Below are 15,325 nucleotides of genomic sequence, written 5' to 3'. Positions count from 1 at the left end.
TACATAACAAGTGATGTCATTAGCGAAAAAACATAAAGCGAGCAATGCTCATTAAAATGATGTATAACATTTAAGAATGTATTCTAATATCAAACAGCAAGATTCAACAATGCAAAACCACAATTACTTTTGCACCAACCTAATTTTTTAAAAAGTGTTGGAGAGAATGAGGAGAAAAAGGAATACTTGTGCTAGGTTGATGGGAATGTAATCGGTGAAAAGTGAAAGTTGCTCAGTCATGTCAAACTCTTTGCAACCCCAAGGACTGTAGTCCATGGAATTCTCCAGGCCAGAATACCAGAGGGGGTAGCCTTTCCCTTCTCCAGGGGATCTTCCCAACCCAGGGATGGAATCCAGGTCTCCCACATTGCAGGATGGACTCTTTATCAGCTGAGCAACAATGGAAGCCCAAGAATACTGGAGTGGGTAGCCTGTGCCTTCTCCAGGGGAACTTCCTGATCCAGGAATTGAGCCAGAGTCTACCTGCACTGCAGGCGGATTCTTTACCAACACTATCAGGGAAGCCCTATAATTGGTGAAGCCACTATAGAAAACAATAGGAAGTTCCCAAAAAAGTTAAAAATAGAACTACCATTATGATCCAGCAATCCTACTTCTGGGTATTTATCTGAAGAAAACAAAGACACTAACCTTGAAAATATATATGCACCCCAATGTTCAATGTAGCATTATTTACAATAACCAAGATACAGAACCTAAGTGCCCATCAATAGATAGTGGAAAAAGATGTGACATATATGTACAATGTAAATATACAATATTAACAAATTCAGCCATAAAAAAGAATAAAATCTTGTCATTTATGACAACATGGAAGGGCTTAAAGGGTATTTTGCTAAGTGAAATAAGACAGAGAAATACAATTATGATTTCACTTATATGTGGAATCTAAAAAACAAAACAGAAAAAGACAGATACAGAAAACAAACCAGTGGTTGACAGAGGAAAAAGGGGTGGGTGGGTTGGGTGTCAGGCAAAATCAGTGAAGGAGATTAAGAAGTAAAGACTTCTAGTTATAAAAGAAATTTAAGTCACTGGGATGTAATATGCAGCATAGGAAATATAGTTAATAATACTGTAATAACTGTGGTGATAAACAGCAATGAGTTAACAAGGTGACCATTTGAAATGTATGTTTAAGTACTGAATCACTATGACGCACACATGAAACCAGTACAATACTCTGTCAATTACATTTCAATTAAAAAAAAAAAGAACCACAAGGGAATCACTGTGTAATAAATGACACTCTTAATGATGATTCCAAATTACCAATGTTACACTGTATTCAAAAAAGTTTATTTAAGTAATACAGCACTTAATATACATTTGAAATATAGTACTCAAAAAGATTAAGCTTTTGTCAGCTGAAAGATTTCCTCACACATCCTACTGAGCCTCATTCTTCAACAGTGCAGAATTAGCCCCTTCTATAGAAGAAACAGAGATACGGAAGCACAAACAACTTTAATGGTTTACGGTAATTAAGAAGGAAGTTTGAATCTCTGACTGAAAAATGAAAACAGTTACAAGTGTATCTATACAGAAAATTCAAGAGCTTAACATCAATTAGCTGCTGTGAAAATAAATAGTTCAGGAAACCAAATATAAAAGTGCTTAATAGTGGGGCACAACACATGACAAAGAGGGAGGACAAACCGAGAGAATGGACGAAGGAAAGCGAGATGTAAATATCAGAAGTGTTTTTACAAATAGGGATTCAAATCAGAGGAAACAAACACAAATTTGTCTAGGATATGACCAATGAGGCAATAGAAAGCAACCAAAAGTCAGTTATAAATCAAAAATGACAACCAAAATCCCAGCGAGTCTTAAATTATTTAATCCAGACATTATCTAACCCCTCAGAATTGCTTGGTGCTAAATATGTTGTTCATCATTCTCCATTAGAATGAAATGCAAAACAAACACATTACTGGTTGAAGAGAGTGTTTCAGAGCTAATTCACCCTTTGAAGGTCAGGATCAGCAGTATTATTGTGTTCACATAATACATTTCTTGATATGGAAAAATAACATTGCAAAGAAGAAATTAAACTTTATTTTGAAACAATCAGCCAAATTTCAAACTTCAAATAAATGGATCTTAAAATGTTCATGAACTTCAGACTCTCCATATTCTAACCTAATGGTTACCAAAAGGGACAAAGCTGGCAAGTCTCAACAGTAATGCCCGTCCCATGTTTTCAATATTATAAGTACATTAAATTTCTAGAAAGACTTATTAAAGAATTCTACTTATTAGAAAAATGTTTTTAAATGATCCAATCTACCTTGCTGATTCACAAATAAGAACACTCAGATCACAGTAACCCTCCGAGGTCTCCCCATTCTCAGATGATGTCCTGTCCACTACTTTGAAGCCTTGGTGGTCCTGGAATCACGAGTGAGCCCTTTTCATTGCTACCATTAAACTTATTGTCACAGCCTTTTGTATCACCTGGACAAACTCTGTTCAAAATCAAGTAATTACCAACTTCTGCCCTCCCAGAAACCTAAACATGAAAAACAATTTATGAAGAAATTAAGACCTATGTAAAAATTATGTTAGGGATATATGTTAAGGTCTACTAGAAAGACTGCCTTCTAATTCACTTATATTTGACTAAAAACTTGTTAGTCTGGTGAGACTTCCTAAGAAATACTGAAATCAAAATATGTTAGAGAAAATGTTCTACACAGATAGATACATATACTATTAACAGTTATAAGCTGATTATTAATAAGCAAGTATATACAATAAAATTAATGAGCCCAATGTTGATTTTTACCAAAAAACAGTAATGTGAAGATGCAAATCATGATTTCCTGATTAAAAGACGTTTGTTCTTTTTAGAAAAGGGGGATACAAATGTAGGAACAAACATCCAAGTAAATTATAAGCAACTAAAACACAACTGTAGAAAGCAAAAGAATTTTAACACCTATGGTGGCACATTTAGACCAGGTAAACTATTATAATAAAACCAGAATAAATTATTTGATAATATTATCTGATTACTAAACGAAGGCAAATAATTTTGCTGGTGGCAGGTGTGGATTTTTTTTCATCAAAGAACATTAAAAGCAAGAGACATAATGATACCACTTGTAGATGTAACCAACAGTTCTGATACTGTCTCATTAATCTTTGATATCTGATAGCATGAACAGTGACTGCCCGGGTGGTGGTGGTGCTGCTGCTGCTGAGTCGCTTCAGTCGTCTCTGACTCTGTGCGACCCCACAGACGGCAGCCCACCAGGCTCCCCGATCCCTGGGATTCTCCAGGCAAGAACACTGGAGTGGGTTGCCATTTCCTTCTCCAATGCATGAAAGTGAAGTCGCTCAGTCGTGTCCAACTCTTAGCGACCCCAGAGACTGTAACCCACCAGGCTCCTCCATCCATGGGATTTTCCAGGCAAGAGTACTGGAGTGGGGTGCCATTGCCTTCTCCGCCAGTTGGTGCTAGGGGTAAACATTCTACCTGCCAATGCAGGAGATGCAAGAGGGTTCTATCCTTGGGTCTGGAAGATACCCTGGAGGAGGAAAATGGCAACCCACTCTAGTATTCTTGAGAGGAGAATCCCATGGACAGAGAAGCCTGGTTGGCACAGTCCATGGGGTTGCAAAGAGTAGGGCATGACTGAGCATCTGAGCACAATGTAAATAGAAAGACATGATGAATCAACACATATGCTAGTTTTAAAAAGAAAAATTCTTTAAAGCAATCTCAGCACTCAGCATCTAAATGGCAAATACAGAATGAATTCCTAATCTGGCAAACAATACTTATATATTTTTTAATTCAAGGAAAAAAAAATATATGAATGAGTCTACCTATTTGTAAAAATGTGACTGATGAAAACAGTGCAATCACTAGGTTATCATACTGTGCGATTTCAGTTGTCAAGAGGGAGCAACTCAAAGGACATCACACAATCTATAAACCAGCTGGAAGGAGCCATCCAGACTTTGCCCTGCCGAACCCTTTCTGGGCGATGATTAGACAAGTCCTCATAGATGATATACTGTGTGCAGAAGCGCTGATCAGAATCAGGTTTGGCATGGTACGCGACTGTATTGACGGTTTGAGTCACGTCACTGTCTGGCTTGGGTTTTCTAATGAGGATCTGGCCCCCACCGGCAGTGACAAGCTTAATAAGGTTGTCCTTTGGATGGTGTTTGAAGGTTCCCCCAAAATAGAAGTAACATCCATCAAACAGCTTTGGCAACTGAAAAAAAAACAAACAAAAAAGCTGATTAAATGCAGACAAAAATATTTTAAAACACTGCACATGAAATAAGGGAAATAAAAAGTCACAAGCAGTTAAGAAGCTATTTAATGAGGTGCAAGGACAAGACACACTTCAAGAACTCTTTGGGTTAAGAAAAATACTCATGAAAATAAAGGTTTCCTATAATTTTTTCTCCTGAAGACTCTGGCCCTTTTCACTCTTCTCACATTTTACGTGTGTTATGAATGTGTGTGTATAGGTGTGTTTGGTACACATACACATTTAAAATCTGTTCCTCAAACTTCTTGTATCAGAATGTTTATTCATACTTGGTAGGACTTAAAGCCTCAAGAATTCCATCCTACTGTATCTAAAATATGCTTTGGGTATACCAAGCTAAACTGAACTGTAAGTGTAACAGCTTGTCCATGGAGTTTTCCAACTCTGCCCATCCATATTCAGGTCCCTATATACTACCAACCCAGGTTTCCCCAGGGCAGCATGTGGGAGGGTGGCCTCCAGGGTTCTATAAACATTTTCCTTAGAACGCAACACATTAGAAAGCCATGGCCAGAGAGCCACTTAGCTATAAAACACATTTCTGTGTGCTTTATAGAAAAAGCTTCACAAGTCCCTTCTACAAAAATTCTTTTTCAACATTTTTAATACACCTGTATGTCAACAGAAAAATGGAATTTTGTCCATTAAAATCTCAATATGTGGTAATAAAGACATGCTTAACTAAACCTGAGCAGCAGCTCTGTCTTCTCCCAAACTACTTCCTGTTTCTAAGACTTCCCTCAGATTCTAACAGGTTTATGGTAATGTTTGAAACGCCCAGAATGCAGTAACAGTATGAAATTATTACCCTCTGGATTTTACTGCTCATTGTTATCATCTCTCAGAATCAAGCACTTGAAACGAGCACAATTATAATTTTAACCAGGGGTTTCCCTGGTGGCTCAGTGGTAAAGAATCTGTCTGCCAAGGCAGGAGACATGGGTTCGATCGCTGATTGGGAAAGATCCCACACGCTGTAGAGCAAATAAGCCAGTGTGCCACAACTATTGATCCTGGGCTCTGGAGCCGGGGAGCAGCAACTACTGAACCCCGCATGCCCTAGAGCCTGTGGTCCACACAAGAGAAGCCACCACAATGAGAAGCCCCAGCACAACTATAGAGAGTAGCCCCCTGCTGGCTGCAACTAGAGAAAAGCCTGCACAACAATGAAGAACCAACACGGCCAATAAATAAGTAACTACAAAGTTTTTCCTGATGCTGATAACAGTATTAATTTATGATAAGAACAATGAAAGTAGAATCAAAAGGAAAATACCAGCTGTTCTCTGTTGAGCCTGCTTTTCTGTGGTCCTTCAGGAATTTCATACTTTTCTTCCTGTTCATATTCTTCGCTTTGTAGACATGCTTTCACCCCTGGCAAAAACCAAGGATAAAAGCAAAATAAATATCAAGTGAAAACTATTTCTTTCACATTGAAATGAAGCCATTTACCTAAGCGATTTTTCCTCTTCAGGGTTAAGTACTGCTCTGAAACAGAAAAAGAAACCTAACTTATGCCAAAACAAAACGTAATAAAACTGATCTTTCCTTCAGAAGACTAAGCGATGAAGCAGTACTGAATACAAATTTGAGTTTTCTTTGTAAAAAACCTAAATCAATACATTATTCCATGTACAAAGTAAAAATCTAAATTTTAGTTTATGGCCATTATCAAAATTAGAGTGAATAAAAAGTCCCATGTTAAGTTCAGCTCACAATGATCTGACCCCGAGATCTAACCATCTGCCCCACTCATCCTGGCAATCCCATGTCTAACCTCCTGTTAGACTATAAGTGATCTGACATTCAGCAAAGTACTTGAGTCCAGAACACCTCATTTAAGCTGGTCACCTAACAGGGGCCCTATAGCACTTGTTAAAGTAAACAGTAAACCAGAGTCCACGACATGTTTAGAATTGACAGGTACACGCTGCAGTCACCAAGGAATGACTGGTGAGTATTTCAAATGCCTTAGAGTTGCTTCAAGGAAATCAGTCCTGAATATTCATTGGAAGAACTGATGCTGAAGCTGAAACTCCAAACTTTGGCCACGTGATGTGAAGAACTGACTTACTGGAAAAGACCCTGATGCTGGGAAAGATTGAAGGCAGGAAAAGAAGGGGATGACAGAGGATGAGATGGTTGGATGGTATCACTGACTCGATGGACAAGAGTTTAGGCAAGCCCCAGGAGTTGGTGATGGACATCCCTGGGACATCCTTCCCAGCCTGAAGTGCTGCAGTCCATGGGGTTGCAAAGAGTCGGACACGACTATGCAATTGAACTGAACTGACAGCTGCTTCAGTTGAGATGTTCCAAGATATTATATAGTATAACAAAAGTCAGACTATTTTAATGACTGAATACTCCATCTCTTCAAAAGCATAGCTTTGTCAAGGGACTGAATTTTTCTTAACTTGGAGCTATGAATGTATATTACAATTCAATGCTCAACGCTGGCATATCTCTAATTCTCTATCATGTGATTCTTAATTTTCTGCTAGTTTTGCCTGTATTTTGGGATCCTTTTCCCCCAATGTTTTCAATACAAGAATCCTATTTAGCTAAATCTGCTATGCTGAATCCTATTCTGATCAATAACTTATGCTGGTTTTATAAAAATTGGTTCTTTTGTATGTAATTTAAGACTATATTTTAAAAATATAATTTTAATAACCACTCACAGGGTATAAAAAACTATCTTTCCAATGAAGCTAATACTAAGCTATCAATTTTACCATTTATCGAAAATGAGTTTCAAAATAAAAATTATGACTAGGTCAAAATTATACCAGAAACACTGACAGTGTGCTTACATGATATCCTATATTAAATATCAATACAAAAAACATTACCAATATAACCAAATAACTGACTTACCTCAGACTTATTTCACATATAAATTATTCCTTTTACTTTATGTCTTAAATATGTAGCCCCCTTCTCCTAATGATATTTGCAGAGCATTTATACTGGTTACTTTAGATGAACTGTACATGCCAGTACATAAAGCCAAGAACTGAACATTGAATACCCCTATGATATCTAACTGTAACAAGTAAACAGCTAATGTATAACTACAGAAATAAATAAATACACTGTACCTATGCTGGCTGCTTACCCACCTTATGGGTTTATTTGACTGGTTATTTAAACTATCAAAAAATCATACTAAAATTATTTTAATTGACTCAAGGGATGTGCCAGCATTAGTCAATTAACAGAATATAGCCTCAACGGATAGCAGAATGAGACAAGCATGCCATCAAAAGAAATGAGACGGCAGACACCAAGAGGAAAGCTTTTGCAGTGTAAATATGCCTCAAGTCGTAAAACCTTCAGCCTTATAGTAATTGCTCAGTAAATTTCTGTGAAGGTAGTCAGAAAAATCCAAGGCTCTAATTATAATTGTTGCGTTAAATGAAGAATGCATTCCTCTGATATCTCTTACTACAAAAAGAAACATTTTGCCAACTCTTCTGCTACTTAATATCAACTAAAGAAGGAAAATATAGTTTCTCCACTCCCTGAAAACTAAGGAACAGTTTTCAGTTCTATGATAACATGGTAGAATTATTGCTGCATAGAAAACATGGAGAATTTTTTGTAGCCTGGGTGAGACTAATGCCTACAAGGGCCTTTCAAATTACATAATCATGGTGGGTATCTTGTGTTAAGTGGGAGGAAGTTAGGGAGACTGTAATGGTAATATGCACATCTTACTTAAAGACACAGAAATTAAATGATTATGATGAACTAAATCACATAAATTGTACCTGTTTTGGACTTAAGATTGCCAATTTGAAACTCCAGATGCTTCATCTAATCAAATTCTTCATTTCACAGGTAAAGTTAAATTCTTTAAGTGACATTAAGTGAGATAAAAACTCAGTTATCTTCCAACTTCTAGATCAGTTTTTCCTGTCTTTATTTTATTAAAAAAATAAAGCATCTTAGAAATGCCAAGTACTCTCTACTAAGATTTAATATATCTCTTAAAATAAATGAACTAACCACTAAACAGATGACTAAATAGGAGAATCCCTATTTTTAAAAGATTAGCCAAAAAATGTACCAAAATGTCAAAAACTGCTGACTACCTGGGAGGTTGGGAACAGGGAGAATAATGCATTTGGCTTTGTCTTCAGTGAATCAATGAGTTTGTTTAATTTGAAACCAAAGCTGCCACTCTCTCATTTGTACCCTTCACGTTTCAGAATAGTAATACTTGTCAGTAGACATTTATAATTACACTTCATATCAACTTCCTAGTTGACTTCTTTTGCGATAAACCAATTGAACAGATTTACAACAACATGAAAAGAATACTTTAAACTTTCAGTAACTTAAATGGTGATATCTAATCCAATTTCATTTACCCAAAGCAATGAAATGGACGAATCTACAAGCCAAAATACTATTTAAAGTTACTATTTTAACAAACCTAAATAGATAATAATTAAGGTAATTATTATTAAGGTTAAGATAATTATTAATAATAGAGAATAATCAAAGGTTTAATTACTCAATACTATAAGTTAGTTAACCAAACTGCAGCAAGAATTATTAAATCTATTTTCCATATTAAACAATCAGAACTTTCAAAATATTCCTAGTCATAAACTCATCTAAAGTAATAATATATACTGTAATCCTTAATATCTATAAAGACTTTAAAACAGGCCATTTTCACCAATTTAATATTTCCTTACTATATAGCAGAAAGACAATACTTAATAATCCTATGATAAACCACAACAGAATATTTTAAAAAAGGATGTATATATACATATAACTGAATCGCTTTGCTGTAAAGCAGAAATAATTAGCACAGTGTAAACCAATTATACTCCAATAAAAATACTTTCTAAAACTGAAACAAATTATATTTTGCATTTGTACTTAATAAAGTCCATATTATTTCATCATCTGCAATAGTTCAGCAGAAATAAAAATCTATGCAAGATCACTGCTTAACTTTCTCAGCTAAATAGGAGGATTTGAATCCAAACTGAAATGACTTTACATGAGTAACTTATATTGCTTATATAAACACAGATTTCTGAATATGCCAGAAAGATACATACTTTAAAATGTGTCAAGCCACTACCCTTGTAAAATGTATGCTTTATAATATCTTTACTTGTCCCAAGTTGTATTTTAAGATTGTGACCAAAGCTATCATTTTGCAGAGACATAGGAATGAACCAGCTATCTTATTAAAATGAAGAGATTCTTTTCAGTTCAGATGTATTCCTGATCATGTCTACCATTTGAGGTAAGCTTTCCTTGTGCCCTGATTTTATTACTTTTTGATATAGAGGTAAGCAGCCCAATTCCCAAACTACTGCTTAACTCAAAGTCATTAACTCTAACTCATTAAGGTAGCTCCGGCTTCCTAAGCAACATCTGGAACCTGCAAACTAATGCAGCTTATGAATTCTGGGACATGATTTTTTTTTTTTTTTGAAAGAGTCTTGTACCATCCAGAAATGTACTTCTTTATTTTAAATCTCCAGTAACCACTTTTGCCTCCTACTTTATAAAACCATACAAATCTATGGATGTGTATTTTCATTTTAGCTACAGGAACCACTGATGATGTTCATTAATTTCTATTAAGCTTAGTCACTTTTCCTAATTTTAGAAGGAAAAAAGGGACTACACAAAGGGAGTAGGTTCCTGAATCCACAGCTACACACAAATGATTATAGAATTCAATGAAGACAGAATAAAGCTTTAAAATGGAAATCTGTCAAATGTTCCAAATTCCAAATGTCCAAAGGGGACATGATCCCTCGATGAAGCCACAGAACGTGCTCACTCTCTTCAAAAGTAAGAGCAATAAACAAGCTCTTATTTTAAATAACTGTTATTCTTCTGGAGCCAGTGGCTATTTGCACTGACAATTAGAAATAAATATTACTCTCAGCCAACGCTAAATGGTATCCTAAAAAAAAAAAATAAAAATACAGAATCAAAAATTTTATGTCAAAATAAAAAATCCTAATAAATATGTCATTAGATCCAAACTAGGCACTAATATAACTCAAGAAAACTGCACATTAGTAAATTTCCTTTCTGATTCTATTAAAAATCAACACCCAAGTTGCAAAACAAAACAAAACAAAAAATTATTTTTTAGGTGCTTTTCTAGTGGGCTTTTCAGTCAAATAGCCTATCATATCACTAAATTTTAGACAAAAGGAAATTCTTTTTAAGAGGAAACTTTCTACAACAATGACAAAAATGGGAAAGCAACTTTTATTCTCACTGCAATTTTAAAAAAATTGCATGGCAAATAAAAGAGCTAAAACCAATATGAAATTCCACAGTGAGGATGGAAGGACAATAAAATGAAAGGTAATAAATGAAATACATAAAAGGTAAATGCTCCTCTCATGCCATCATAAACATTTGGATTTAGAAATCAACTGTCACAAGTCATTAGATTTTGCATTTTCATATAAATATCATTGAACAATTGTTTATTTTTGGCTACATTTAAAGCCAATATTCTAATTATAAGCAGATTTATACACAAAAATATATTTCTTCATAAGACAGTTTGCTAAGTTTATTTATTTTACTTAATTCATATTGAGAAGCAGGTCAACTTCTATCACAAAAATATATTACTGTATCATAAAATTTGCTTAGGCAAAATTTGGTATCAATTCTAAAACCTTGTATTATGAATAATAATATCAAAACAATCCTTCTCTTTATAAACGTGGTTAATGAACAAAGTAAGTCTAACGTCCAAAAATTTTCCTAATAAAATACTTTAAAAACTCATACTTGGTGCTCTTTTGTAGTCATATATTTAACACAAATTATTTTTGTAAGATTTCTATGTTCATTGGACAAGAACCATATTAAAATGTATCTGGCTAGATCTGCGTTAACAGGTATGAACAATTCATTGTATCAGATTCAAGCAATATACACATATAGGTTCTAATTTCCCTGATTAAGAATGAAACCATTAACTCCTCAATAAATTTTGAGAAAAGATCAAAAAGAAGATCTAATTGTTATTAGAATTTAAGAATTTGAATTTCCTCCTAAAATATTTAAGAGACATATACTGATGTTAAAACTGTTATAAACAAATAGACCTTTACCTAATTCAGCACATAATTGTTTACTTCCTTCGCCTGTACATATTCACACATTTATGTAATACTGACAGAAAAGATATAAATGTTTTACGCTCTTTAAAAAGTTTAAACAAATTTGTTTTCCATATTTCAGACCTAAGTTATAGTATAAAAATATAAATATTTTTCAGAAAATATTTTTAAGCATTTCAGAATTTTCTTAATTCTCTGACACTCCAGTTATTCCCCCCTATTTCTTGTTATAAGAAATAACAATATAAATCAGTTTTTTTTTCCTTTGCTATTACTTGCTTGGGGTATATCTCGAAATATGACTATTATTATATTAACAGATGTTACTGTTTTTTTTTCTTAGACATTCTTAGGTAAAAGATTTCTGTAAGCATGAAGTTGCCTAATCTTAGTTGACAGAAATGCTTTGGTATATTTATTTTTTGATAATTAGCAAAATATGAATAAAATTTTTCTTTATTTTAAAAATCCCATAGCACTCTCAATATCCATTTAAAGAAAATTTTAATTGAAAAGCATGTTCATTAATCTGATTGATTATGAAGTTATTTATAAAATGATGATGTAGTGATTGCTTTTTAGGTTCCATCTTCCACATCTAAAACAAAAATAAAGCAACACTGTATCTGGTCCTTCTTCTCCTCACAGATAAAAGTCCAGAGTTAAAAAAAAAAAGTCCAGAGTAAAATGTTTGGCACATTCCCACACCAATTTCCTTAGGTGCTAAGGTCTTTCAAAACTTCTACATTTTATTTCAACTCAGATGATACTGGGGAAGAAGAAGAGATTATGAAAGAAAAGATGACAGCCATCTGCTCTCCCCTTCAAAATGAGGCAAGAAATGAAGAGGCAGAACTCAATTTTTTTCCAAAAAAAAAAAAAGGTTAGGCTAGAGGAGATTTGAAAGCAGTGCACTGAAAGAACAGTTCAGTAAAATACATTTTATCTTTCTGAAGGTTAGTTTACATCTTTAGGATGCAGTTCCATCTTCTTCATTCTCTAAGAGATGAATACAATTTATACATCTCTTTTTCAATCTAGCTACCTCTTTACCAAAATCACCCTGTACAGGGATGGTTATTAGTTTCCTGTGAGGAATCGGCACCAAAACCAGGACTAAAGTAGAATCTCAGGCACAAATTCAATCTTGAAGAAGGAATTTTCCTATCTATACCTCCTGTTTCTATAAAATAAATACCATCTGATAAAATACCTGTAAAATAAATATGATGAAAGACAATGCGTGGTACAATAGCATAATTATGTCCTATTCTTAGAATGTTCATGCACAGTTCATTAACTATGACACTATAAGATGCTCCATATATATAAAGTAGAAAAATAAGAGATATTAACCAGTTAAGAGAAAAATACATTTAAAAAGAAAACTTCCAGTTAAATTTGGATCCAAGGAATCCAGACTGTTTTATATAATTATTTTTGTTAATTTATTTAAATTTGTTTAATTTTTTAAGTAAGTCAATTCCCTATAGAGAAAGTTTACATGAAACTTCCTCTTCAGTCTACTTGGTTTATGGAAAATAATGAAAAAGTTAATACTTAACATTCTACAGAGTTCAGCCAGTAAAGATTTTGTCTTTCAGTCAAGTTAGTGAATATCTCAAACACAAAATCTAGTTTTAATAACTCATAGATCTTTGTGATTAGTTTTGAAAGCTTTGGCCCACCGTATTGTTCCTTAATATAGATGATTTTCAACTAACTTTGAATAGCTCTGAACATGTTTTAAAAATCACACTAAGTTGCCTGACATTAAGAACACAAAACCATAGAAAAATATATTAGGATAGAAAGTGTTCTTGAAACTATTTCTTGCAACTAAACCCAGCAACTATTTAAATTCACTGTCTCAAACCCTGAACCTATTCCTCTTTGGACTTTGAATTAGAAAATACGGGGATATGAAGTTCAATAAGAGATTCCATCCACCTTTTATCCTAAAAGAACCATTGATATTATAGTATGTTATTCACTGCTGTGACAATCACCAAATAGCACACTATTAAGTCAGCTTGAGTCCATCACTGATTCTATAAAATTGACATGGCCAAGCCATTAAAGTGACAAAACTTCCATTTCTTAAAGAAGGCAGATTTTATGGAAATGAATCATGTAGTCTGTATATGTAACAAGATGCAAGTTCAGCAAATTCACAAGAACTAGACTTACAGGGTAAGTGGTAAGTGCCTTAATATTTAAAATTTCACATAGCTTCTTTATTACTGAGATTCTTATTACTGTCCATTCCTTTCTATAACTACTGGCAAGGTTTCTGGCAAAAGTTCAGTACAAAAACATCTATAATCATGGAAACATTTTAGGTCAATTTTTAAAATACTGAGGTCCAATAAGACTTGACACAGATCTGAAACAGAAACAAAGGTCCAAAAATAAGAGACTAAAGAAAAAACTTTTTTTCTACATAAATGGCCATCAGTCCAACTTCTTCTCATACTTTTTAGCTTGCTGACTGGCAGAGTAGAGTAACAGATAGAGGCTAGAACAGATAGAGTGGCGCTGCTAGTTATATATGTCACAGACCAAATCAGTGGAGACAACCATCACAAGAAAAGTGGTAGCTGTATTTTATTGAGATGAATATCAACCGCTGAAAGAAAACTTTTTACCAACCAAGTTAATTTCAAACAACAGATTAATAATATAATTAAGGCTTTGATTGAACAAAGCCACTCTACCATAGAACCTTGAAAGTACAAATCTATAAAACAAAAGATTTCTCAAACTCTAACCCATCATTTGCTTCTTACAAAGAAAGTTTCATTAAAAACACTCACTATTCTTTAATTTTTTAATTTGAAATAATTATAGATTTACAGGTGATTGCAAAGAAATGTACAGGAAAGACTCATGCACTCTTTTTCTGTATCCAGTGTTAATATCTTACACAACAATAGCACAATTATCAGCACCAAGAATTTGACATTGATACAGTCCAAAGAACTTACTCAGATTTCACCATTTGTGTGTGTGTGCACACAGACCTGACATTTAATCATATATGAAGACTGTGTAACACAACTCTCTCCAAGATCAAGATATTCAACTGTATCCTAACAGGACTTCCCAGGTCCCTCTTTAACAGACACTATTCTATTTATAAACAATCAGTTAGCAAAAAGGTCATTTCATTGTCCTATTTTAGCTGTCATATCAAAAGTAGAAGACACTTTAGTGATTGAGGAGTAGAAAATAACCTTGTACAAGCTTTCTTTTTATTTTGTTAAATCCTAGGTAAAACAAACAGGTGAGAGCTGGAAAGGTGAAAGGCAGCTGCAAAGGTGAAGGTGGTTGACTGCTAACTAGAAAGAGTAACAGGAACACATTTTCATTAGAGGTTTAGAGAACAGCTAGTGTAATTGCCCCCAATCAGGTGGTACAAGACAGTCTCAATTTCCAAAGACCTTCCTAAAACAAACCATATTAGCTGAGAGAGCTAAAGAGAGTTACGCAGATAAGTTTTTGGACATCACAAGGAAAAGCAATATACTAATTTCATTTAATTAGTCATATTTAAAATAAGCATTTATTGAGTTAATATATCATACAATGGTAACATGGCCTTCCCAGTGGTAGAGAATTCATCTGCCAAGCAGGAGACGCGGGTTCAATTCCTGGATCAGGAAGATGCTCCGGAGAAAGAAATGGCAACCCACTACAATACTCTTGCCTGGAAAATCCCACTGACAGAGGAACCTGTCTGGCCACGTCCATGGGGCCACAAAGAATCTGACATGACTGAGCGACTAAACAACAACAACAACAATAATGGTAACACAGATTGCTTAAGTTTACAGGTCTATTATAGGATCCATTTACTCTGGATTAAAATAG

General features: G+C 34.2%; 1 protein-coding gene across 1 annotated transcript in view; it reads right to left on the bottom strand.

Moving 5' to 3' along the window:
- Positions 1-1,008: 1,008 nt before the first annotated feature.
- BARD1 (BRCA1 associated RING domain 1) overlaps positions 1,009-15,325 on the bottom strand; it is a 74,469-nt gene continuing 60,152 nt past the window's right edge. The window contains exons 10-11 of the mRNA XM_055398369.2: positions 5,593-5,690; positions 1,009-4,253 (exon numbers count right to left, since the gene is read on the bottom strand). Of these exons, the coding sequence (XP_055254344.2) occupies positions 3,921-4,253; positions 5,593-5,690 (431 nt within the window). The 3' untranslated portion in view covers positions 1,009-3,920. The remainder of the gene's footprint in view (positions 4,254-5,592; positions 5,691-15,325) is intronic.

This window comes from Moschus berezovskii, chromosome 2 (assembly GCF_049115385.1).
Source record: "Moschus berezovskii isolate FMDL1 chromosome 2, NW_MosBer_1.0, whole genome shotgun sequence".
In the NCBI taxonomy this organism is placed as follows: Eukaryota; Metazoa; Chordata; class Mammalia; order Artiodactyla; family Moschidae; genus Moschus; species Moschus berezovskii.
This window is presented reverse-complemented; position numbering and strand designations above follow the sequence as displayed.